General features: G+C 32.6%; 1 protein-coding gene across 1 annotated transcript in view; it reads left to right on the top strand.

Annotated features, from left to right (window-relative positions):
* LOC126888570 (dnaJ homolog subfamily C member 2-like) overlaps positions 1-13,303 on the top strand; it is a 62,504-nt gene extending 49,201 nt beyond the window's left edge. The window contains exon 3 of the mRNA XM_050656919.1: positions 13,093-13,303. Coding sequence (XP_050512876.1) covers positions 13,093-13,303 — 211 coding nt within the window. The remainder of the gene's footprint in view (positions 1-13,092) is intronic.
* Positions 13,304-26,755: the final 13,452 nt, after the last annotated feature.

Consider the following 26,755-nt stretch of genomic DNA (forward strand, 5'->3'; position numbering starts at 1 on the left):
AAAGATAATGGTCATGGGAAATGAGGATAAACAAGTAAATATAGAGATAAATAACCAGAAATTATAACAAGTAACAACATATAAATACCTGGGTGTGAAAATATAAAATGGAGGAAGATCAGAAGAAGAAGTCAACGAAAGGATAACCATGCCGTTCAGAATCTACTACAGCTTAAACAGAGCATTCATTGGAAAAAAGGAGTAAGCAGCAGGATGAGGCAAGGATGAGGCAAGATGAGGACAATGATAGAGGTATATAAAACGATCTTCAGGCCAATCCTTACCTATGGTAATGACAGCTGGGTGCTAACACAATCATCGAAAAGTAGAATAAACTCAATGGACATGAAGTACCCAAGAAAAGTAAAAGGAATTACAAGACGCGATAGAATAAGAAACAGCATTGTAAGAGAAGAACACAACTTGGACTGAAGCGAAGCGAAGGGCTAAGAATAAACAAAGTGGAGACGATTTGTATATGATATAGATACATGAAATGTATTTTTTAAACACCTTGCACCGTTAAGTAGAAAGATTTAGATTATGTTATTATGAACATATAAAATTATTTACTACTTGCACTAAAGAAAAATGGGATCTGTGTAACAATTTAATAAATTTAAATTATACTAGAAAATAACATGTTTTTTTTTCTCCGATTCTGGCCTTGATTTAGAACTAGAACCTTTAGCCACGTAATTGGATAACTTATCACTAACTCAGATGTAATGTGTAGTGTGTGTGTTGAGTAAATGTCTTGTTACTTTGCAAAGTCGACGTCATTGTCTTTGCAAAGAGACGCTAATTGTATCCGAACGTCTGCGGTCCAACATAGTTAGAATCTCTAAAAAAATGATTTGTCAAAAAACTGTAAAAAGGTATTAATCTGTAAACATTAGATAGATAAGTCAACAAGCACGTTTATCCTTTTAAGACTTTTTTACGTTTATTTTGTAAGTAAACAAATCATTGTAAAAAATTGAATTAAATAAACGTATTATTATCTCAAAACTTAAATAAATTTATCCTATTATCCCTAATTATATTCTACGCCCTAATTCCAAACACACACATTTGCACATCTGGGCACTCTTTACTGCCCTTTTCTTGAGAATCCGATCGCCGTTGCATCGGAATTCTAGGAATTTTAGTTTAAGTGCGTTCAAGGGATGCCTGTTAACCGTTGAAACATATTAGACCAGACTATGTCATCGTCCCCGTGAGGTAAATTATTCCGATTCGTATTTTTGTACAAACCTACTCAAAAACAGGTCCTTATAACAAATCCACAGGGTGGCGGGAAGTGGCGCGGTCGGAAAATTGTTTAAATAATTTTTTTAAACAAATTCAAAAAATCAATTTTTTCACTTCGTAGGTATAATTTTTTTAGACTCTTTGGGTCCTTATAAGCAAAAAAGGTCGGTTGTATTTTTCTCCAAAATTGATTGTTGTCGAGTTATACGCGATTTAAAAGTTAAAAAACGAGAGAAAATGGCCATTTTTAAGGCTTAATAACTCGGTTAATAGTACATTGTGTACCTAGTAGGAAAAGTTTAACATTCCCGGACGATGTAAAGATTGCTGTCGAGGCGCAAGCCGAAACAAGGGAATACAGAGTCCGGGAATGTTGCTTTTCCTGCAAGGTATACATACTATTTTTTCGAAAATCTAACATTTAAATTATATTAAAATAAATATGTTAAAATTTTCAAATAGACATATTCTGACTCAAATATTCGTGATGCCACCAAGTACATGTTTTGTAACTATAGAAACAAAAATATTGAATTGTCAAATTTGACGTATTTGTGTATTTTTGACAGTACTTATAATACATTTGTTCTGAATCTGCTGTAAGGAAAAAATATTTTTCTATGGATGTTATACAATGTGCAACTGTCTCACTACTTACATACATTCAAAACGAACAATTTCTCATGCAGTGAGAAAAGTCGGCCATTGCAGTGGGAAATATTTTTTCTCACGGGTTCTCGTACAGTTTTCCATATCGTCGTCTTAATACTATAACTTGATAACACGAAATTAGTAGTTTTGAGATAAACGAGTTTAAAGATTTTAAAGATATTTGTGCTGCTACCATGATGTTGGTAAATACGGAATTCACTCTGCGGCTCTCAAATACTGTTCCTTAACTTTTTGGCAACTGATCTATTTGGGAATACGGTGCAAATTTGTTTTCCAATATGGAAAAAACTATGAAAAATTAAAGTTATCAACTTTTAGCATTACCATAATGTTAACATTTGGTAATGTCGCATGTTGTGTCAAGTTGCATATAAGTGAACTTTTTAACACAACTAATATTTTATACATTATTTTGTTGAAAATTAGCCCCCTGCCATGGGGGTTACCAGATCTGCTAACAATTCTCGAATTCTTGCATTAAAATGAACCGAATAAACAGATAGCAATTATGTGGTAAGCTCAATGGTTTCAGAAAAACATGTGCTACAACTAGATAACTCGAGTTATCTAGTTATAGCATTCAGTGTATGTCGTATTCACGATTATTTCGATTAAATAATAGCTTGATAACTTATCTTTGTCAACTTTTAGCACTGAATGTTAGGGGCATTTGAGTTTTATCAACTTTCGTCAATCATAAATAAATACTTAACCCGTTTGGAGCGAGCTATTAAGTTTTTACACAATATGGAGGCAAATAAAATACATCTTGTGAACTAGTTATCTCAAAAACATCAATTTTGGAGTTATTAAGTTATAGTACTAAGGCGACGATATATGATCGATGTTTCCATGGTAACATGCACAATACAAGCACAATTTAATATTGTCAAATAAAATGTGTTGGAGCAAAACTTACCAGGAATTACCTTTCAAAACTGTTCGAAAATAACTGTTAATTAGAATTTTAAATAAATAAGGTAAATATATAAATTTTAAGAATATTAAATAACTACATGTATATGTATTTTATTTCAATTTATGTATATAATATACGTAAAAGCACCTAAATTATTCAATTTTGAAGTTTAAACTCATGACGTCATGACACAACCGCATCCATAGAAAAAGTACAGTATACACATGAGAAAATGACATATTTCTCCCTGTTGTACAATATACTATTCCTTATGTATAGTAAGGAATAGCTATTTGTATAACAAGGGAGGAAAGTGCTACTTTTCCTCCCGAGAATGAAGTTTACTGCCCGACGCGTAGCGGAGGGCAGTAATCATTCAAGGGAGGAAAAGGCACTTTACTCCCATGTTATACATATGGTTTTTCCACCTTCCTCAAATAACAAGTCATTTTTTCATTTTTACTTAATTTATTTATGTAACTAACCAACAAAATTTATTAAAACTAAAACTAACAAGTAGGTACAATATAACTGTCAACTGTCAAATATAAGTAAAATTATTAATGTAAACATTGTTAAATCAAAATAACAATTTACTGTTTTTTACCATTCTGCAAACTACTGGGTGTTTTATAAATAAACGTTAAAATGTATAGATACTTAAATAATAAAAAAAGATATTGCACAGGGCGTCAATAAGTTATATTTCATGAATGAAATACTATGACGTCACTTTTACTTTTCCTCCCTAGGGAGGAAAAATATTTTCCTCCCTAGGGAGGAAAAGTACAACTTTGCTCCCTACAATCAGGTCCGGAAAAGTATACTTTCGGTAGAGGTGGGTGGAAAATAACATTTTCGTACAGTTATTTTTCATTTCCAGGCAATGGCTAAGTATAAGGAAATATCGAACGTTTCTTTCAAAAATATCTACATTCCTGACCGATTTTCGGAAAAAATTATTATTATGAAAGTTAGAAAGTGAAAAAATAAAAGTTTAAAGTCCCCCTACATGATCCTGAAAAAATTTGTGTCATTAATTTATTACTAAGTTGTTATTTTTAATTATTAACAATGAGCGCTGAAAGCGTATTTAGGCGGCTGTCAATGTGAGTGCGAAAAAGATGCACCATTCCGGCAGTCCAATGGTGCATCTTACTCGTACCCACATTGATGGCCGCCTCAATACGCTGTTAGCGCTCATTGTTAATAATTAAAAATAACAGCTTTTTAATACATTAATGTCACAAAATTCTTCAGGATCATGTAAGGGGGCTTTAAACTTTGATTTAGTCACTTTCTGACTTTCATAATAATAATTTTTAACAGAGTTAAAGCCTTGAATATAACTATTTTCGCGTTTTTCAAATTTTAAATCGCGTATAACTCGACAACAATTAATTCTAGAGAAAAATCATAAGAGATTTTTTGCTCATAATGTCCCAAAGAATCTAAAAAAATTGGTACGAAGTGAAAAAATTTATTTTTTAAATTTGTTTAAAAAAATTGTTTAAACAATTATCCGACCGCAGCACCTCCCGGCACCGTGTATTTGTTATAAGGACCTTTTTTTAAGTAAAAACGTTTGTGCAAAAAAAGACGGATCGAAATAATTTACCTAACGGGGGCGACGATACAGTCTGGACTATATGGGAAGTTGCGTGTTACATATATCGATCGGATATCGCTTTTGGTATGAGAGCTTCCTTAAGGTGTTTTATATTTTTGTATAAAAACGGCGCCGCATATGAAAAAAAGACAGGAATGATTTTTTGTCGTAAATTGAACGAGGAATTTAAAAATGATTTTTAATTTGACGTTTCTCAGTGGCGTACTATTTTTTTTTCTTTTAAAATTTAGACCATTACCTGTACGGGCGCCAATGGTGAATATAAAATTATTCTGTCACCTTTAAAGGAGGTAATTTTGAACAATTGTTGTAGCTTTGCACCTAGTTAAAATCTTTTTAGTTATTGTTCTACTTTGGTATTATTATATGGGAGAGTCCTTGATAATGTATTAAGAAATTAAAAATACGCTCGAATATGTTTTATTTTTTCGCATAAAAACTGTGCACCATAGGAAAAAAATACAAGAAAGGTTCTTTTTTTATAAATTAAACGTGGAATACAAAAATAATTTTTAATTTAAAATACCTCAGTGGCGTACCATTTTTTTCTTTAAAAAAATTTAGACCATTACCCGTAGGCGCGTGAATGATGAATATAAAATTGGTATTTTTTTGCCAAAACATGCGCAATAACTACCTCTTAAAACTCACCAAATTTAATTTTCATATCTCAACCAGTCTTAGAGCAATAACAAAATTAACAGTTTGAAATAAAAATTTCAACACCCTGTATCTCGGAAACAAAGCATTTGCGGACATACGTTTATCGAGCAAACTGCCATTATTTTTTCATGTAGAATTATCACCACGAGAATAGTGAGCGGCCGTGGGTAACGGCATAAACGCTGGCCTCATACGCCAGTAGACGTGGGTTCGATCCCTGCCAAAGACAAACCATTTTCATTTCCAATAATGACACGAGCCGTCTCACCGTGCCTCGGAGAGTACGTTAAGCCGTCGGTCCCCCTGGGCTAGTGTACATCGACACTAGTTACTTGAAACAGGGTTAAAGATGTAATTGGCGCTGGAACTATCCGAAAGGATCTCCCCGGCAAAAATGCCATACGATATTATTATTATTACCACGAGAATAAAAATATTAAGATATGTGTTATTGAATAGTTTGCAAACCCTGAAGAGGACTAAATCCTAAACGGGGACAATCATTGAACGCATTTCTACATAGCATTATATCTATACAAGCAAATCAAACAATGATGATGATGATAGTTTGCAAAAAATTATGAGAGAATCATGTATTATCTGAAAACTTTGAAATATGTCAAAAATTGATGTCAAATCCTTTAATCCGTCAATGTCAAATGGCACAATTTCAAAGATTAAAATATTTGAAAGAATATCCTGGCTGGAAAATCTAGCGGTATTAAAAGATTCTGCTCCCAGATTAGTTTAAATTTGGTATGCTAGATGGCCAGAGAAGGTATGCAAAAAACTTGGTTTGTAGGTTTTTGTCAGTGGAGATCGCATAATATTACAAGTTATCACTCATATCATCATCATCCAGCCCTTTGCGTCCACTGCTGGAGTTTTTGTCCATTGTTCTTTATTTTGAGCACTTTGCATCCTCAATTTCTTGATATTTTTTTGAGATCGTCAGTTCAACGAGTACGTTCCTACGTTCCATTTCAGGGTGGCAATTTGGGAAATTACATCGGTAACTCCTGTTCTTCGTTTTAAGTCTTTATTTCAACTCGGTCACGAAGCGATATACTCAGCATTGATCTTTCCATTTTCCTCTGAGCTTTTGCAGCATTTTAGAAGTTATAGCTGTTATAGAAGTATTTTCTTAAGAAGACAAGTGCCTTCGATTTTGATTGCATCAGTAACTACACAATCTTCGCCTGGAGATTTGTTACTCTTAGCTTTTCATTTCGTCTATTGTAATAAAGTGTCGTTTTATTCGGGTAACTTTTTCCTGATCGACTGATTGATAATTTATCAGTGCAAGACTCTGGAAATAATTTTTTACTTGCCTGGGTATTTGCTTGTTTTCAACTGACATTTTCATGAGGGGTATTTAGCCTTTAAACACCACGCTGGCTAGACGAGTTGGTAAGTTTTGGTTTCAGCCGCCCATTCTGGGTCCGACGCTGTTTGCGGCCGCCCACTCTGGATCAGACTCCGCAGTTGTGATCTTATACTATCCCTAAAATCAAGGGTCGCCAACTCCGCCATCTTCGCCGTACCGAAAGTATTCTTCTTCGCCTTGAATGCCGTTCTGGACTTCATCCGCGACCCTGGAGAAGGGATCCTTAGCAGATGCTAGCTTCTCGGGTCAAGAAGCGCCTGGAATCTGTGGAGGGCAGGGATTCATTCACTATCCCTGATGGGACTATCCAATAGAATCCAAAAGATTCCAAAGGAGTTCCTACCGGCTACCCGTATCACTGATATAGTTATTATGAAAAGAAGCAAATAAGAATGAGATACAGCTCGACTTATTCAACCATGTTGTATTATAAATACCATGCGTTGTCCGAAAACTTTATGAAGAGTCGCCTACTTATCCCGAATATTTATTTGAATGTTAGAATTACACTATAGCTATAGCAGAGACCTAAAACTTATCTCTCGACGAAACGAAAAAACACAGCATGAGACGCGAGGTTGTTCCCGGGACAACTATCAAATTGATACTTGCTTATAACTTGCGTATAGTTCTTCTTCTTCAAGTGCCCTGTCCGTTGCAAACGTTGGCTATTAACATGACAATTCTGATCTTGCTTACGGCACTTCTGAACAGTTCGATTGGTCTGAACTACTTCCGCAGATTTTGGAGCCACGAGTGTCTTTTCCTGCCTGGTTCCCGCTTACTGTATATTATTAACTGGATAATCAAATGCCACGGTACTTACGGTGCCTCAATAGGTGGTCTAGATATTGAAGTTTTATTTGTTTAATTGTGCTTACGAATCAGCGTCGGGATCTCCACACCATATATAGTAAGATCAGAAAAATGTAGCATTTAACTAGACGTAGTTTTAGGGAAAAAGACAAATCCTTGCTCATGAGGAACTATTCCATTATGTTAAATGCTGTTAAATATTGTTAAATATTGTTAAATATTTCCATTTTGCATTTATGTTGATGACAAAGTACACATAAGATTATATATGGTATATTAGTCCAGGTGCGGCTCTAGAAATTCATAATAGGGGGGGGGGGAACAGACTTACCTCAACAAATATTATATTTTCCAGATTTAGCCATACGACTCACACTTACTCTAAGGATAAAATACACTATATAATCCCAGATACCTACGGTATTAAAAGGATTGAGACAATTCACGACTATTAATCTCACTGGTCGTTCTTTACCATAAAGATTAACCTTTCTACCATCAAAGGGTAGGTACGCATGATTATCTAGTAAAATACAAATTTTTATAATTTTATTTTATCCCAAATTTGAAACGTGACTTTTCATGAGATATGGTTTATACCCAGTGTAATGTATTTGCATTATAAAATATCATTTTTGTTATTCCTTGAATTGAGAAAAATATTTCCGTTGTTTATTGTTCCACCGGTACCCAAACAAATGCGCCTGCAGATTATTTTTCAGAGCAGGGTGTTTTATTAGATTTTATGGCTTCTTTCAATTCTTTGGAAGCGGTTGTCGTGTAATTTAGTGTTGTACTGATGGCTTAAAGTTTAGAGTTAACAGAAAAAAATAATAAATAATAAAAAAATACTTATAGACTAAATACAATAGGGGTGTCCATGGACCCGTTGACCCCCCTGTATCCGCGCCTGGGTATGTTGTTTATTTGTAACTGTCGAGCAAATTGATGCTTTTTGCTTATCAGCATCAATTTTGTCTCCTTGAAATTGAGGCTCAGGCCGAATTCCTTACTAACTAAAGTAATCCTTTCCATTGCCTGTTGTAATTGACTTATGCTACTGACAAGTATCACCGTGTCACCGGCATATCTTATATTTTTCGTACTTACCGTTTATTTTTATGCCCTCATTTGCATTATACGTACATTTTTTAAATACGACCTCGGAATAAATATTACATAGGAGTGGGGATAAAATACACCTCTGCCGGACACTTTTTTTGATCTCCACACTTTCAGTAAGTTCATTGCCAATTTTTGCACTTGCTATTTGCCACAGCATAAGTTTGCCACAATACGAATATCCGTGTCGTCAATATCTGTCTTTCGCAGAATATCTATTAATTGTTCATTATTAACATTAACATTATCAAATGCTTTTCTAAAATCTACAAAGCACAAATACACATCCTTATCAACGTCTCTACACCGCTGTATAAGTACCTGCTGGAGAACCAAAACTGCCTCTCTAGTTGCAAGTTCTTTCCGAAAGCCAAACAGCGATCTATCAATATTTGACAATTTGACTCACATTTATCATATTATATTCTTCTATAAATGATCTTAATGAACGCTTTAGTGATATGATTGATCAAGCTTATCACACAGCACAAGTCGGTAGCTATCACGCAGAGCTGGGCATTTGGTTTCTTCGGGATTGTAATAAATGTTGACTGCAATTGCAGCCAGTTCTCCGGTATTTTACCGCTATTAATGTTGTTAAAAAGTAGGTACAACTAGATTGTACAAATGCTGTTAAAATGTAGGTACAACTAGATTATTAAGGAATTGTGTGTCTGATTTACATAGGATTTTTAACATTTCGCAGGGTACATTGTCCGGATCTGCTGCCTTATTGTTTTTTAGTGCTGCAATGGCATCTTCTATCTCCGATTTAAGGATACAAGGTCCTGTTTGGCCTTCTCCACATAGGTGATCATTGATGATCAGTCTTGTCCGATGCAAACAATTTTTTCTACTAGTTGTACTATATTTAGTGTTTGCCATATAGTTAAAATAATTTTTTTAATAATTAACCTAGTGTGTCAAAATTTTTTTATAACCAAGAAATAATCTCAGCCTCAAATGGCTATTTATATTAAACATATTAGGCCTTCCAAGAATGGATGTTTTTTAAATATATAGACAATTACATTGCCATGTACAAGGTTGGATTTTACCAATTTTTGAAAGAGTTAACTTGATAGTGGAAATGTGTTTGGTAAATAAAATAACCATATATTATCGGAAAACAATTAATTACGATTAGATTCTCCGACATTAATGAAATATCATCTCCGTGACAAATACTTTTCTCGGTATACACAAAAAATTCCAACAAGGATATCATTTTTATCGAATCGAGCCATCTCAAAGAAGTCGATATTTTATAAGGTTCTGAGAGCCGGAAAGGCTAGTTCGCATAACTTGTGACAGCTACTTTAAAAGCTTTTTGTAATTAACAACAAATATATGATTGTTATCGCCAAAGGATCAGCGCAGTGAGTAAAACGGATGTTGGAGCGGAGGTGTTCTGAATTTCTGTTAATTAATTAATTGTACTGTTTTCTTTTTTTAATCTTCTGTAAAACTTGTCTTAGTTTAAAGTGGCTTGTCTGGTACATTGTAGTTGACCTTTGCTTCTGTAATTTATTGCTTGTAATATGTAAATATGTAGGTATACAGGTTATATATTTTATATATGGGCAATATTTTTAGTTTTTCTATACTTTTGTATAGTTTTTAATTTGTAGTATATAATTTCCAAAATTATTGCCCAAATTTTATTATGAGGTTCGTGTACTACAAAATAAGGACTTCCTAAATTTTTTTTTGATTTTTTTGAGCCTACTTTGTGAGTCAGAAGAGCCTGTGAGGTCTTAAAATGACCAAACATTGCTCTTTTTAACGCATATTGAAGACTTTTTTTCTCGGGTTTCTCTTTACCAAAAATGATTTAAAAAACGTTTTGTTTTAGCTCATGACGCCTGCTTTTCATGTAAATTTTTTCAACTTGTCAAATGTCAAAACGCCCTTTTGACAAAAATTAAATTTTGCCCACTTTTACCAAAAAAGACCATATTCAAACAGATATAAAACAGCACTCAAAAAAAAATTAGTTCGTAATATTGATTAACAGTGATTACTGAATAGTATTTCGTTGTTACAGCAATTTAATTTGTTGTTTCAACGAACTTTTAGACATTGACGAATGTATTTGGTTATTGTCACAATGATTGAATAATCATTGTGAGAATAACTAGAGTACATTAATCAATAACACTCAATTTATTCAGCCAATAACTTAGTTTCGTATATTTAATAAATACTGTTAATTCTCGCAGCAACTCACGTTCTTGATTTCGTAGATGACAAGCAATTACCTTGGTTTATCGTGACAACGTACAGATTCCATTAAAACAATGTACAAATGTTGTTAATATAGAGTAATATATGATTATTGAATAGATGTAAATTGATTGTTGTGACAACGAATGCATTAATCAATCTACTACTGCATTTAATACCCACAATCAATGCGTTTATTGTAACAATAATCGTAGTTGTTGAGAAAATAAATGTTTTGCTTGACCATTTGAAAGTTAACGGCTTTTCCTTATCGTGATACCCCTAGCTTCTCTGTGTTACCGAAGTGCCGAATAATAATTGCATTTCGTTTTCAAGTGTAGTCCGTAGTAGAAGGAAGTTTTTGTGTGTCTATTATCGTGAAATTTCGGTCGAATTCTTTTTAAATGTATTCATTTTTTTTGAATCCTGAGAAAACTAATTATTATTTTTGAAAATTTAAAGGCAAAATAAAATATTACAGTATTATCGAGGGTATGAAGTCCCTGAGAACCTCTATAATGATTATTTTAAGTCACAGGGGTGAAAAAGAGAAAATTTAGTATGATTTTTAATTTTAAATTGGCATACCATTCAACAGAAACTTTTTGTTTATTCTAAGGGACTTTTTGCCCTCGATAATAATGTAATATTTTATTCTGCTTTTAAATTTTTCAAAAATACTATTAGTTTTCTCAGAATTCCAAAAAAAATGAATGCGTTTAAAAAGAATTCGATCGAAATTTTGCACCTGCGCTCTCAAAAGGATTAAAGTGTTATACATTTTTGGAATCAATATTTCAAACGCTTTTAAATAAACTGTCACATGACGTACGTTCCCATTAAAAAAAATCAAAGTTAAGCCGCGTCTGTCACCTGAAGAGGAATCGTGTACAGTTCGAAACATTGATGTTATAATAGACTTTGATTATTTTAAAAATCTACCTCTCCGAGCGTTTTGCTTATGTGCTAAAAATAAATAAGTTAATAAGGGGTGGGGGGAGTGTAACACTTATTCCAGTACACTGTATAAGTGAAATCATATGAAAAATCACACAGTGTAAAGTCCTTTAGGTTAAGGACAAAAAAGGGGATTTAAAAAATTATTATTAATCAATTAATATCATACATTGGGCTATTGCATTCAGTAATTATTAATATAAAATACGTTCATAGTAGGAATGAACGAAACTCATTGTAAGAATGAATAGAATTGCCTGTAAGAAAAACCGTATTTATTGTGGGAATGAACGGAATTAATTGTAACAATAAACGAAAATAATTGTAGAAATAAACGAAATACGTTAGGAGAAATAACACTGTTATTGACACAACGAATAGTCTTCGTCGGTCAATTAACGACGTTGTTGTTTCAATAAATAGTTTTCGTTGACTCAGTGAACAGAGTTCGTAATATCAATAAATAGTGTTCGTTGACTCAGTAAACAGAGTTCGTAATACCAATAAAGTGATATTATGGTATACATAATGAATGTTCATCCATTTAATAAACGTAATACATTGGCTCAACGAACGAAAATAATGAATTGATGAACATCGTTTTGTTGTCCCAATAAAACCAAGAATTGGACAAATTTTAAGTATTGCGTTTGTTGTCTGAATTAACATTTTTATTGATATTACGTACCTTTTTCGTTGAGTGAGCTTAAAAGTAAAGCAGCCATATCTAGGTTTAACGAACCGAAAGATCTAGAAAAGATCTACACCTTTGTCATAAATTTTTTTCATGCTTTTGAATGTCATTTAGAACTTTTTGAGCCACGGACGTTTGAAAAGTACCCTTTTTACAAAAAACTCTTTTTTTCGCATTTTGAAAAAGGTGGCACTATTTTCTGCTAAGCTTGAATTGGACAAAAAAATTTCTTACACCTATTACAAACACCCAAAAGATTTTTTTTTGCTTATTTGCTTTTAAACTTCTCGTCTAAACCTCTAGGAATCGGGAATTTTGATACCTTCGTGAGCTACTAATATGCCTGTTGACCTTTCTCGCCAATCCAGGGGGTATTCAGCACTTTCATATATCAAGAATTATGAAAGTAGAAAAAAAAGGGCCATTAGTTATTTAAGCTCGCTCGTCTCTAGCGTTTACGAAACCAAAGTTATGACAATTTTAAGATTTAATTGAATTGAAGGATAGTCCATTTTGTGAGGCCACTCCTGTATGATAAATTTAATAACCTTTTTTTAACCCATATACGGTATGCGGCAAAATAAAAAGTACTGAAATTCGTATGCCTCAAATTTGTATGTGTCATGTGCCGAAACGTATTTTGTGGTTCCTGAACTTTGTTATAACGTTTGTCAATATCATGTTAATGTTAGATATTCCAGGATTGTTTTCAGTTTTGCAGAAAAATTTTTTATAATGGAGTACTATTTTAGGCCATACGGAAAAGGTCACGAAAATGGTCCAAGCTTAAAATCAACAGTGGTTTCAGCAGGACAAGATAGCCTGTCACACTGCCAGAGAGTCTCTTGGAATACTGTGCGATCATTTTTGGAACTTACACTCACCAGAACTAACGCCATCAGATGCGTACACATAGAGAATGTTGAAGGGGTCACAGTCTGCCATTTCGGAATTGAGGACTAAAATTAAAGATTTTTTCGTGCCAGAGGCAGTGGCGGATCTAGAAATTTGCCTTGGGAGGGGAAGTTTGCTTTGGGGGGGGGGACTTCCAATGAAAAACCAACCAAAAGACATAAAAAGATAAACCCAGATTACATAAAAGACATAAATAATAACTTATAGGCATTAAGTTCCCCTAATTTTTCTAACTAGCGTGTTTATTGGGTTGAATTTGTCTTTCTGTGGTTTCGGATTCATGTGAGCTAATATATTTTTATGTATGAACAATTTTTTTTTCTTTAATTTTGGACCTTGTTAGGGTGGTCAATTCCTCATTTTTCCTCCCCGTAGATCCACCACTCACCAGAGGGCATCTTTAACATCTGTTTTATCGAAAACGTGCGTCGTCGTGGATGATGTTTGCAAGATCATGTATTATACAGTATGTCCCTGTAAGTTGTATCCATATGGAAAACTTTTTTATTATTAATTTTACGAAAAAAAGTTATTATTCATAAAAAGCTCTGCATGGTCCAAAACCTACGATTGAATTATCAGATATCAAATTTTATGAATATTATACGAGGTACCTATGTCAAAAAGTTTGAATTTCACTCAAGAGTAAAGTAGCTTTATTTTTCACAATATTGAAAATTGCTATTATGAAAAGTTGTTTGGAATTAAAAACTATATTATAATATGCAATGACATCCTTCTAATTGAAAATTTTTTTTTTGATAAATTATGGATAACTAACATTATTTTCAGTAATTTTAATTCTAATCACTCTTTTATTATTAATTTTACGAAAAAATTGATTCGTAATAAAAAGTTCTGCATGGTCTAAAATACTCTAAAACCTAAAATACAACCATCTTATGTCAATTTTATACGAGGTGTGTCAAAAAAGATAAATTTAGAGCAAAAGTAAAGTACCTTTATAGTTCAAAATATTTCAATAAAAAGGATGTAATTACATACTGAAACATGGTTTTTAATTCTTAATAACTTTTCATAATAGCAATTTTCGATATTGTGAAAAATAAAGGTATTTTACTATTGAGCCAAATTGATATTTTTTGACATACCTTGTATAAAATTGATAAAATTTGACATAAGATGGTTGTATTTTAGGTTTCAGACCATGCAGAACTTTTTATTAAGAATCACTTTTTTTTTCGTAAAATTAATAATAAAATAGTTATTAGAATTGACATAACTGAAAATAATGTTAGTTATCCATAATTTTTCAAAAAAAAAAAAAAATTTCAATTAGAAGGATGTAATTTCATATTAGAATATAGTTTTTAATTCCAAACAACTTCTCATAATAGCAATTTTCAATATTGTGAAAAATAAAGCTACTTTACTCTTGAGTGAAATTCAAACTTTTTGACATACCTCGTATAATATTTATAAAACTTTATATCTGATGGTTGAAATTTAGGTTTTGGACCATGCAGAGCTTTTTATGAAGAATGACTTTTTTTCGTAAAATTAATAATAAAAATGTTTTCCATATGGATACAACTTACAGGGACATACCGTATATATAAATAATCATAAACATTTTAATATTCATTTCAGTACTGTTTATTTTGTCGCCTACTGTATTTTTAGGTTTTTTGGATTATTCTAAATAAAAAAAGTCTGTTGCCATTTATCTCAAGAGTTGATAGTTTATAAGTTACAAGCGATTTAAAATCTGAAAAAGGCGAAAATACGCATTTTCCATGCTTGAAAACTCATATGTGAATTATTATTTTTAATTATTATTTCAATATAGACCGTTGTTTTTTAATTGTTAATTATTATGCGCGTCCCGTGTGATCAAAATAGCAAGAGATAAATCACCAATCTGGAGAAGACGTATTGGAAGACCCTGCAAAAGATGGAGTGACAACCTTCCACAGAGGTAAAAATCCAGTAAACAAGTAGAGTTAGTTACAAAGAGGAATAATATATTATTCTATAATAATTATATTATAAAAGTCCACAAGGAAAAAGTTTTCCTGTAGTTGGCTGTATACCATGTAATACAAAAAACAATAAAATCCTTTATAAGAGGTATATTTAAAATCCCTAAAAAGGGCTACATCACAAAACTAGTTTTCGATTGGTTGACCAATTATATTATAGTAGACTAGGAGCCGGTATAGGTGAAATTTGCTAATCATTTTAGGCACGATAAGAGCCTATAACTTAAATAGTAGAACCTAAAAGAAAACGCATAAACACTGTCCCGTCACTTTTTAGTGGCACATGTCGATAATGGCGCATCAAATTTTCCCCTTATGAACGGGATAAATAAATTAAAAGGTACCCTCCCTCACTCCCAGAATTAAATTTTTTCGTTTTTTAAGTTTTATGTGATTAATTTTAACCCACCACCCCCTTCTGCTTTCCCCCACCAGCAAAAACTTCATTTTTCGTTTTTATTTTTTTTTAGGTGGGATGAAATCAATTTTAAGTTCAATCAAAATAAACAGGCTGCGGTGGCTAGGTCACTTGGAGAGATTGAATGGGGCGGAGCCGTCGAAACATATTTATAGCCAGAGATCGGATGGAATGAGGAGAAGAGGCAGGCCAAGAGCACGATTTAAGGAGCAGGTGGAAGACGACTTGTGAGTGTTAGGAGTGCGAAATTGGAAAACCAAGGCGAGGGACAGGAAGGAGTGGAAGCTGATTCTGGAGCAGGCCAAGACCCACCATGGGTTGTCAATGATGATTAATTTTTTTCAGATTTTTTCCTAAGGTTCACCACCTAAAATTCCAAAAAACTGTTTTTTTTTGTAGTTTGGGGGATTTTTTCCTAGTTAATACACTTCAAAATAGATAATATCAATATTTTTTTATAGGCTATATGTAAATTGAAGTAACTGAGTCCTCTGGAACATTTAAAAATGAGGAAAACATGTTCAAACCACCAAAAACACCCTAAAGAAACAGTTTTTTTGGATCTTTAAAGGTGGGGAACATTACGGAAAAATCTGAAAAATAATTAAAAATATAGGGTTTGATAAAGTACGAAAAATAGAAAAAATTAGCACCTAGCCACCTCAAAAAAAAGTTATACGCTTTTTTCCAAATAAAAAAATGTTTTGCGGTTATGTACACTGTACACTCAACCTACGGATTTATATAAAATAGCCATGTTTTGTAAAAGCCTCATCTATGCCTGGGAATTTTTTGGAATATTAAAATTGATTGCATCCCACCTAAAAAAATAAAAACGAAAAATAAAGTTTTTGGTGGTGGAGGAAGGGGAGACGGGTGGTGGGTTAAAATTACGCTGTCTTATTTTTTAATCACATAGAACTTTAAAAAATGAAAAAAAAAATGAATTCTTGTAGTGATGCGGGGTACCTTTAATTTATTTATCCCGTCCATAAGTGGAAAGTTTGATAATAATAATAATAATACTTTATTTCCTTTTTGACAAATACAATTTGTATGGGATCAGTCACAGTTTAGAAAACAAAATTAGTAAATATAAATAAATAAATGTAAATGTAAATCTAAAATTACGCTAAACCTAAGACTACAAAACAAACACGTAATGCGCCACTGTCGACGCATGTGTCACTAAAAAGTGACGGCACAGTGTTCATACGTTTTCTTTTAGGTTTTACTATTTAAATCGTGCCTAAAATGATTAGCAAATTTCACCTATACCGGCTTGCAGTGGCGGCTCGTGGCTTTAGGGACAGGGTCGGCAGTCGGCAAGGTTTTGTCTCCTCAGATAGGTATGCCATCTAATTAAAAAGCTTCAATTTCATAGAAGATTTTTGGTTTTTTTTTATTTTTTTTATTTTTTTTTATTTTCTTTTTGTTTTTTTTTGTTTTTTCCTATAAATTTAGAACCTAAACCTGTTTATAAATTAACTCCAGTCTATGTTGTTTCGAAGTAGCAAAATGGGTTATAACGTCATTGTAAAATTTATTATTGTTTTGGAGAGGTTTTAAAAGTTTTTTTCTATTGACATTTAAGACAAGTTTGACATTCTCTCTTGTTTCATGCTGTTTCGACAATACGTTTTGACTCTTTTGAGACAAGAGAAATCCCGTTCATTTGAGGCAGAATTTGCCCACATTTGAGCACAATAATTTATTAATTTCGGGAACAGTTTGTTATACCTAATGAATTGCAGTATATAAAATTAAACATATTTTGTAACTTATCCCACCTTCCGAAAATATTTAGATCAGCATATAAAACTGTTAATCCATGTTCTTACTTTATTTGATTAAATAATGATGGATAATTTTTAATGAACTTGTCTAATAATTATTTTGAAAATTATTTGGAAATAATAATTGAGTTATCCTTCCACTCAAGAAGGTTCGGAACATTGTTGTGAAGTATTCACTTCTGAGAAAAGATACACTGACATAAAAGTTGTGTAATTAAATTTCCTACAATATAGGATTGGTTAAGAATTTTAAAAAGTGTCATCCTTGTTGCAAAACAGCAATAATTGCGAAAAAAAAAAGATAAAAATAAGTATTGGCATTTTACGTTTTTCAACCATTTATGCTAGACTTACGACCTTCATATTTTAACCAGAAAACCTTTATGATATAATAAAACAATACTGTAAATTTCATTAAGATCGATTTAATACATTTTTCAAAAAAAATTTTGCAATCCAGCTTTTGCCAAAAAGAAATTATTTTTTTCAAAATGTTGCAGTACTGACAATAAAGCAGATAGCAAGTTGATTTTTTTACATATAGATGAAAGGTACAGTATTCTTCTATACGTAAAAATAAATTCAACTTGCTCTCTGCTTTATTTTCAGTTCTGCAACATTTTGAAAAAATGAATTTTTTTGCGAAAGCTGGATTGCAAAATTTATCTTGCAAAATCTATGGAACCGATCTTAATGAAATTCACAGTATTGTTTTATTATATGATATAGTTTTTCTGGGTTAAATTATGAAGGTCCAAGTGTAGCATAAACGTTTGAAAAACGTAAAATGCGAATACTTGTTTTTTTTATGATTTTTTCGCAATTATTGCTATTTTGCAACAAGGGTGACAATTTTTAAAATTTTTAATTAATCCTATATTGTAGGAAATTTAATTAGGCAACTTTTATGTTAGTGCAACTTTTCTCGAAAATGAATACTTTTAAAGTTATAATCAAAAAATGAAGAAAAAAATCGAATTTTTCCTTCATTTTTTGACATTTTGATTATTTAAACAATGTTCCGGACCTTTTTGAGTGGGAGGATAATTCAAATATTATTATATGAGTTATTTTTAAGCAATTTCTGCAAACAAATATGAGTCACCTCTCACCTCTCAACATCCAAATTATATTAGTAATATTTTTACACATGCGCCCTGGTCTATAGGTACGTGTCTTGTTGCCATTTGCAGATCACCGCTCGGCAGATTGTTTATCTGCCGCACTTGCCATTTAAATAAATACGGGGAATGTATAATTGGTTGCCTGTCGGCTAATATTCCATAGCTTCTTATTTACAAGCAAATGGTCAATCTGGGGACGGCTTGCCGAAGCGGGCCTTAAAAGAATTCACACAATCACAATTGGGTGCATGGCTAGGATCATTAATTTGAAAAGTCTCTTACGCACAGCGCACAGGGTTCACTTAACGTATCGGATCGATCGAATTCTTTTAAAAACAATGAATATAATTTAGTATGTATTATCTCACAGATATTTTTTTTATTTCACAGAAACGAATATCGTTAACTCTAATTAACTTATATATTTAAAAAAATCTATAATGTGTCCATAAATGTGTGGGTCGGCACTGCCGACCCTGCCGACCCTGACAAGCCGCCACTGCCGGCTTGTAGTCATAGTATGTATTTGAGTTTTCTTGTTAAAATGAAGGCTATCGCCGAGTTCATATGGGTACTTAGACTTTCAGTTTAGCTACAAAGTTCACTCATCTAAACCAGGTACTGAAAACAAATAATAATAAGACAGTACCGACTACCGGTAGGTACTCATGTTTCATCAAACTTAGCATGTTACCCAAATAGTTCTTGCCGAGTTAAAACATGAGTAGCCGCACAGGTCATCTGATAAATTAAGAATATTAAGTTTCTTATGAAAATATCTTGAAGAAAGGACCCGACGCTTGTCCGACTAACAAAAAACAAAGAATGTAAATCTAACATCTAGTAAAAAGTCATTTAACCCACAACTGACCAATAGTCATATCTTAACGACATCTTGCGTCCAGATGAATTTCTTCTTTACATAATTTCTTCTTTGTAATGTAAATGTCGAGACTACACCTGTATACGTGTTCCACCAAAATGTCATTTTCCTGCTCTACATAATAATAGACTACAAAAGTCATCTCGGGAGAGATGAATCTTGTTATTGTACACATGTCGTTTAGATATAGCGACTAATAAGAGACAATTGTATGTTTTATGTTGGTGGGCTACTGGACGTGAGAGGTTTTTGTGGGGTATTACCAGGGACGTATTTCAGGGACTATTCTACATTTCAAAGAGTACATGCATTATTTACATATTACCCTATTTTTGTTTTCGTAGCCATTTCTGGAGTAAGTGTTTCCCAATGATATTAGAACTTTTATAGTCAAATCATACTACTTACTAGGAACTAGAAGATTCTCCTTGTAGAAAAATGTAAAATGGAATTAAATACAATAGGAAAATATCGTTTTCCATAGAAGAATAATTGAAAAAAAAAGCTCAAATAATTTTCAGAGTATTGAGGTTTGAGGGGTATTGTCGCTAATAAAGGCTGGTGTAGACAAGCTCTTAACATCATTTAGCCGAGATATTCATCTTAACCTGACCTTCTATAAAATACATTCCCCCAACATATTTAAGTTTAGTTCTCCCGTATTCGAAGATTTCTAATTTTCGTCTTTTTACTACTACAATATTTCCTTTTATTTATTAAGTTTATGGGACGAGCATTTGGGTGAGACTAAAGGCAAGATTCTATAAGATAAGTAATAAAGAATATTATATATGCTCCTACAAATAAAAACGACAAAGATCAGGAATGAAGGAAGAATTTTATGGACGAATTATATTTTTTACGGATGATTACAAACAACGTATAATAGTATTAATAATAATTAAGTATAGAAAAGATATGAAAATAGGAATCAAACGTGACATGGACAAGTGATGGGAAAGGAGGAATAGGGGAGACAAACAACAATGCAAATTACAATAACTGATGATCATAATTTTCAGAACACAATTAACTAGTAACAGCCAATTAACCTGTATTGCGATAAACTGGAGGGTACATACGAGAAACGTAAAAAAAGAAATATAGTAAAAGGAACAATCGGATTAAAAATAAAGGAAAATAAAAAATGGATAACTAAAGATACTTTACAACTTCTAGAAGAAAGGAAAAAATCAAAGAAGAAATCCTACATAAGGAAGGATTGGAAGAAGAGAGGGCACTTAAAAGGCAATACAAGGCAAAAAACACAGAAGTGAAAAAACAAACCAGGAAAGATAAAAGAAACTATAAAAATGAGATGCTAAATATATCAGAAAAATCACCGCAAGAAATCGACCTACGAATACAATATAAAATCAAACGAAGCCTAAAATGAAAAGCACAAAAAAATACGAGAAGTAAAGGATAAACAAGAAAACAGAATAAAAATAAGAAATAAATAAATAGTACAAAGATCAAAGGAACACTTTGAAAATATACGCTAAAGATGAAATAACACAAGTCGTAGAAGACGAAGCAGAATCACTTGAGCTAGAATTGAATATTGGAGATATTACAAGGGAAGAAATTGGATACACATTAAAACTGCTGGATTATTCTGTTTCCGTGGCTGTAGCTGTAAGGGATTTAAGATTTCTTTTGATGTCACCACGTGAGCTGTTAAAATGGCAAAGCTGTAGGAATCAACAATATACCCAATGACCTAATGCAAGCAGATACTGAGCAATTAATAGAAATGTTACATAAACTTTTGAACAAAGTAGGAGTGGAAGGATTCTATTCAGAAGTTTCTTAAACAGCTTCGATATCACAGGAAGTAGAGACATCCATCTGTATGACGAAATATCATGTACTGGTTTTCCTGGTGTAGGAGTCATATTTATTTTGGCCACTTTCCATATCATTGGCACATATTTAAATCTGAATGTAGCAATATTTATTAGGTATGTTAGTTTTACGATAGCTCCTCGGGGAAGATTTTTCAGCCGTTCACCCGTGATTAAATCATAACCTGGAACTTTCATGGCTAGGGCATGTGATACGCAGTACGACAATCGCCTTATAAACAATGCGTTCTGGGAAAGACCAGATGGAAGAAGGTCTGTAGGAAGGCCTAGAAAAAGGCGGATAGATGCGGTCAAAGAAGATCTAGAGAAAATGGGAGTGAGACAATGGGGATTAGTGGCACAGGACCGACAAACATGGAACGTAATAGTAAACGCGGCAAAGACTCACGAAGAGTTGTAACGCCATTGATGATGAATTTTCTTCGGGTTAATATTTTTCTTTATTTCTACAAGCACTTCTTTTGGTGTAAAATCAGTCATAAAAGCAGAGCATTGTGCGGCTTAGTGTAGTTATAAGTTCGTTAGTACCAAAGGAACACTACTGAATGCGTTCTAGAATGCGAAAGTTTATAAACCCCTGTAGTAATGTAAGTTATCAAATGTTGTGATCAGACTGCAGCAATAATAATACCTTCCTGCGGGTGTGTTAATTTAAATAAAAAAAAAAAACTTATAAAACGAAAATTACTGTTATCACTCAATATAGCATGGACAGAAGAACAAGTACCTAGCGACTGGGAAATAGGTTTAATTTTACCTATTCTAAAGATGGGAGATAATAAGAATTGCCATAGCGATAGAGGAATGGCATTGCTTAGCACAGTTACGGAAATATACGAAACAATATTATAAAATAAACTAAGGCGTATGGAAGATCCAACAGTAGATCAATTCCAAAGTTGTTTTAGGCCAAGTATGGCCATTAGCTACATCCCAAAGTGGTTTTAAGTAAGTATATTTTTCCGATCAATGGGATAATTATTAAAAGGCTAACAAGAGGACAAAAGACATACCTAGCTTTTCTAGATATGGAAAAAGCATCTTATAAAGTAGCCAAGGTCAAATGTGTGGGTCAGTTTGTGAAGGAGGCATATACCAGATCTGATATACCCTATTCCACGAACATACGACTGTGTTGGATTATCTCGACAACGAATATTTTATTGTGCAAAATATGAAGAACGAAAGTTAATTGCAAATTACATTGTTGTTTATTGGAATAATTATTAGAGCCACTTACTTTCGTACATCTTATGTTGTACACTAACATATTCGTTGTAGCGATAATCCAAAATAGTCGTATGTTCGTGGAATGAATCATAATATGATAGTTAGTCAATCGTTATAAAAAAAAACATAAAAAATCGCGTAATGAGTAAAAAATATGATATCAGAAAAATTCAGAACCATAGAGGGTGTAAAATAGGGAAAAGTTTAAGTACTTTATTATTTATTACGTTTATGGATGACATTTTAAAAGAAACCAAAACAAAAACTAAGCCACTACACATAGGGTATCGAAATTTACAAATAAAAAAGATATCAGATTGAGTCTTTGTAAATTATGTATGCATCCCAAGAACTGCAACAATATGGAATAAAGCTTTAAACAAAATAGCTATAAACAAGAATAAAAAAATCAAAACTAATGGTCATAGTCATAGAGTCGATATACAAGTCCACATTCAAGGAACAGAAATTAAACAGGCCAAACCGTTTGAATACTTGTGACAATTGAGAAAACTGGCAGAAAAGGAGTAGATATAGATAAAAGGATAGATAAAGCTAATAAATTTTACCAGGCAATAGGAAGAACAATCATCAACAAGAAAGAAATAACGAAACAAACGTTCTTAAGGCTATATACAGGGTGTTTGGTAAAGAATGGGCTATAGCTTAACCTTAGATTCCTGAGGTTAAAATAGGTAGATTTAAGCTAACTTACCTTAGGACAAAAGTTGATATAGTATTTTTACTACAAAAGCGATATTACGTAGGTCAAAATTTTTGACGTAAGAGAACTGTCAAAACATTAGAATGTGACTTTTCATTATTGCCATGTTTATAATAAACATGGCAATAATGAAAAGTCACATTCTAATGTTTTGACAGTTCTCTTACATTTTCTCAACATTAGAATGTGACTTTTCATTATTGCCATGTTTATAATAAACATGGCAATAATGAAAAGTCACATTCTAATGTTTTGACAGTTCTCTTACGTCAAAAATTTTGACCTACGTAATATCGCTTTTGTAGTAAAAATACTATAATAACCGAAATACATGGTGTCAAAGTTAAACTTTTATTTTATTTATTTTTGAATATTTCCTGACAGGTATTTGACAACAACACGAAATTTGGTAAGTGGTGCTGGTACTGTATACCCTACTAAATTATGTTAAACAAACGTTTCTGGCTACTACCAGAGGCGTACGACGGGGGAACGTGAATGGTTGACTCTTCCCAAATTCTACGCCACTGGCGGAATTGCTATTTTAGTGCAATGTTTTGATTCTCCCATACTTTTTATGTAAATAACATACTCTTCATTCGTAACGATAAAGCCATTATTTTCGAGATATTTGAAGCTAAAAACGAAGGAGCATAATACATTAATCAAAATAAGTGTATCTTTTCATTTTTAACTTCAAATATCTCGAAAGCTAATGACTTTATCGTTACGAATGAAGAGTATACCTAATTATTTGCATAGAAAGTATTGGAGAATCTAAAAATTAGGCTAAAATAGCAGTTTCATCAGTGGCGTATAATTTGGGAAGAGTCAACCATTCACTTTCTCCTGTCGTACGCCTCTGGTAGTAGCCAGAAACGAGTATTTAACATAATTTAGTAGGGTGTAGAATGCCTACACTTTCTGACAAGTATGACATGAATATGTCAAATTATTTTAAAGTATTCTTTTTTTTTATATAAGTACTTTATTCTTTATTTAAAACTTTAAAATGTGTGCCCGGTACTATAAAACTATTTGACATATCCTTATGATACTTGACAGAAAGTGTAGGTACTGTACATCCCACTAAACTATCTTAAATAATCGTTTCTGGCTACTACCAGAGGCGTACGACAGGGGAAAGTGAATGGTTGACCCTTCCCAAATTCTACGCCACTGGCGGAATTGCTATTTTAGTGCAATGTTTTGATTCTTCAATACTTTCTACGCAAATAATATACTCTTCATTCGTAACAATAAAGTCATTAGTTTTCGAGATGTTTGAAGTTAAAAATGAAAAGACACACTTATTTTGATTAATGTATTATGCTCCTTCGTTTTTAGCTTCAAATATCTCGAAAACTAATGGCTTTATCGTTACGAATGAAGAGTATATTATTTACATAGAAAGTATGGAGAATCAAAACATTGCACTAAAATAGCAATTCCGCCAGTGGCGTAGAATTTAGGAAGGGTCGACCATTCACGTTCCTCCGTCGTACGCCTCTGGTAGTAGCCAGAAACGTTTGTTTAACATAATTTAGTAGGGTAGATAGTACCAGCATCGCTTACCAAATTTTGTGTTGTTGTCGCATGCCTGTCAGGAAATATTCAAAAATAAATAAAATACAAGTTTAACTTTGACACCCTGTATTTCGGTTATTATCAACTTTTGTACCAAGATAAGTTAGTTTAAATCGACCTATTTTAAGCTTAGAAATCTAAGGTTAAGCTATGGCCCATTCTTTACCAAACGCCCTGTATAGTATATAGACCAATTCTAACATAAATATGGGTGCGAAGCCTGCATACTACGTAGTCAGAGCAAAGTAAGATACAGGTAATCGGGTAAGAAACAATGTTAAGAGATGAATTAAAAACAGAGTCAATGGTAGAGTATGTTGAGTAAAGGAAATAAGGTTGGTGGGGTCACTTGCAGCGACTAAAAAATGAAATACCGGTCAGAAAGGTATGAGAAACTAAAGCAGAACGGAAAAAAAGAAAGGAAGACCTAGAGAGACTTGAAACGATTTAAAAGCAAAGTTAGTTGTGAGTCACATGAAAAAAATCTTGTCCTTTTATTTTATATGTAGGTATCTACGTTAAAAAATTGTAATCATATACTTCATTATTAAAATAAATTCTTATCCCCTCAAAATCAGTATACAAATAAACTTTTTAATATGAGAAATTCACCTTATTCCAATCCTGAAAATATGAAGACTTAATCACTTTTAACCGTGGTCTTGTACGGGACATATGCTCAAATAACCACGTTAAGTAATATATTAAGTCTTTACATAGTTATTCATATTTATGATATGCAAATGCCACCATAAATCAATAGAGACCACTTATAAGTGCCTAATGTTAGTACCTATGGACATCGTACCTAACATTAAAATAAAATTCTTGTGGAGATTCGAACACTAGCACAAATTTATTACGACAGCACAAAAAGTATACTAATATTTTTTATATTGTGTAAATTTGTCGTACATGATAAATTCATTCGAATACCTTGTTCGGCTCACTGAGTTAATCTTAACATGAAAAATGACTACGTCTCGCCCTGTTTATATTGTGTAGACCTAGACTAAGCTGATGATGGCTTAAATACAAGTTTAACATTACAAGATTTTAGTATTTTGTTTTTATAATTATATCCATATACTCACCGGCGCAATTAACCGCCCACCTTGAATTTCTTCCAATTTGCAGGAATTGTCAATCTTGGACCACATTTTATGAACGAAAACTATTAAGCCTGGATCCCGCGTAACAAAAAAAAGTTTATTAATAGCAAGCTGAAAATTTGTTAATAGCTTAAGGGTGTCTAGTCGGACAAACTTTGATGTATGGGAACACTGGAAGTTTTAATTGTGGAAGAGGTTAAAAATAAAATTTGGAACGTCAGACTATGAAAACGTCCCATGTATTTTGTCGGACAGAACTCCCAATTGATTTGTTACTCTTTCATTAAACTCTTATGCAAAAATCATACTGCTATTTATCACCAACATAATTCCGTGTCGGATATATTAAAATGCCTAGTTGGTGATAAATACCAGTCTGATTTTTCCATGAGAGTTTAATGAAAGGGTAACAAATTAATTGGAAGTTCTGTCCGACAAAATACATGGGACGTTTTCGTAGTCTTACGTTCCAAATTTTTAACCTGTTCCACAATTAAAACTTCCCTGTTCCAGTGTTCCCATACATTAAAGTTTGTCCGACACCGACTAGACATTGTTAAGCTATTAACAAATTTTCAGCTTGCTATTTTAATCAACTTTTTTTGGTACGCGGTATCCAGGCCTATACTTTTGAATAAAAGAAAACAATAAAATTGTTAAAAAAAGTCATTTATCAAGGGATACTTAGCCAATATCCAATGTTTAAAAATCTTCGGAGAAAATTCAAACAAACATAATTTTGAAAATCATAGTCT

This window comes from Diabrotica virgifera, chromosome 7, assembly GCF_917563875.1.
Source record: "Diabrotica virgifera virgifera chromosome 7, PGI_DIABVI_V3a".
NCBI classification, from domain to species: domain Eukaryota; kingdom Metazoa; phylum Arthropoda; class Insecta; order Coleoptera; family Chrysomelidae; genus Diabrotica; species Diabrotica virgifera.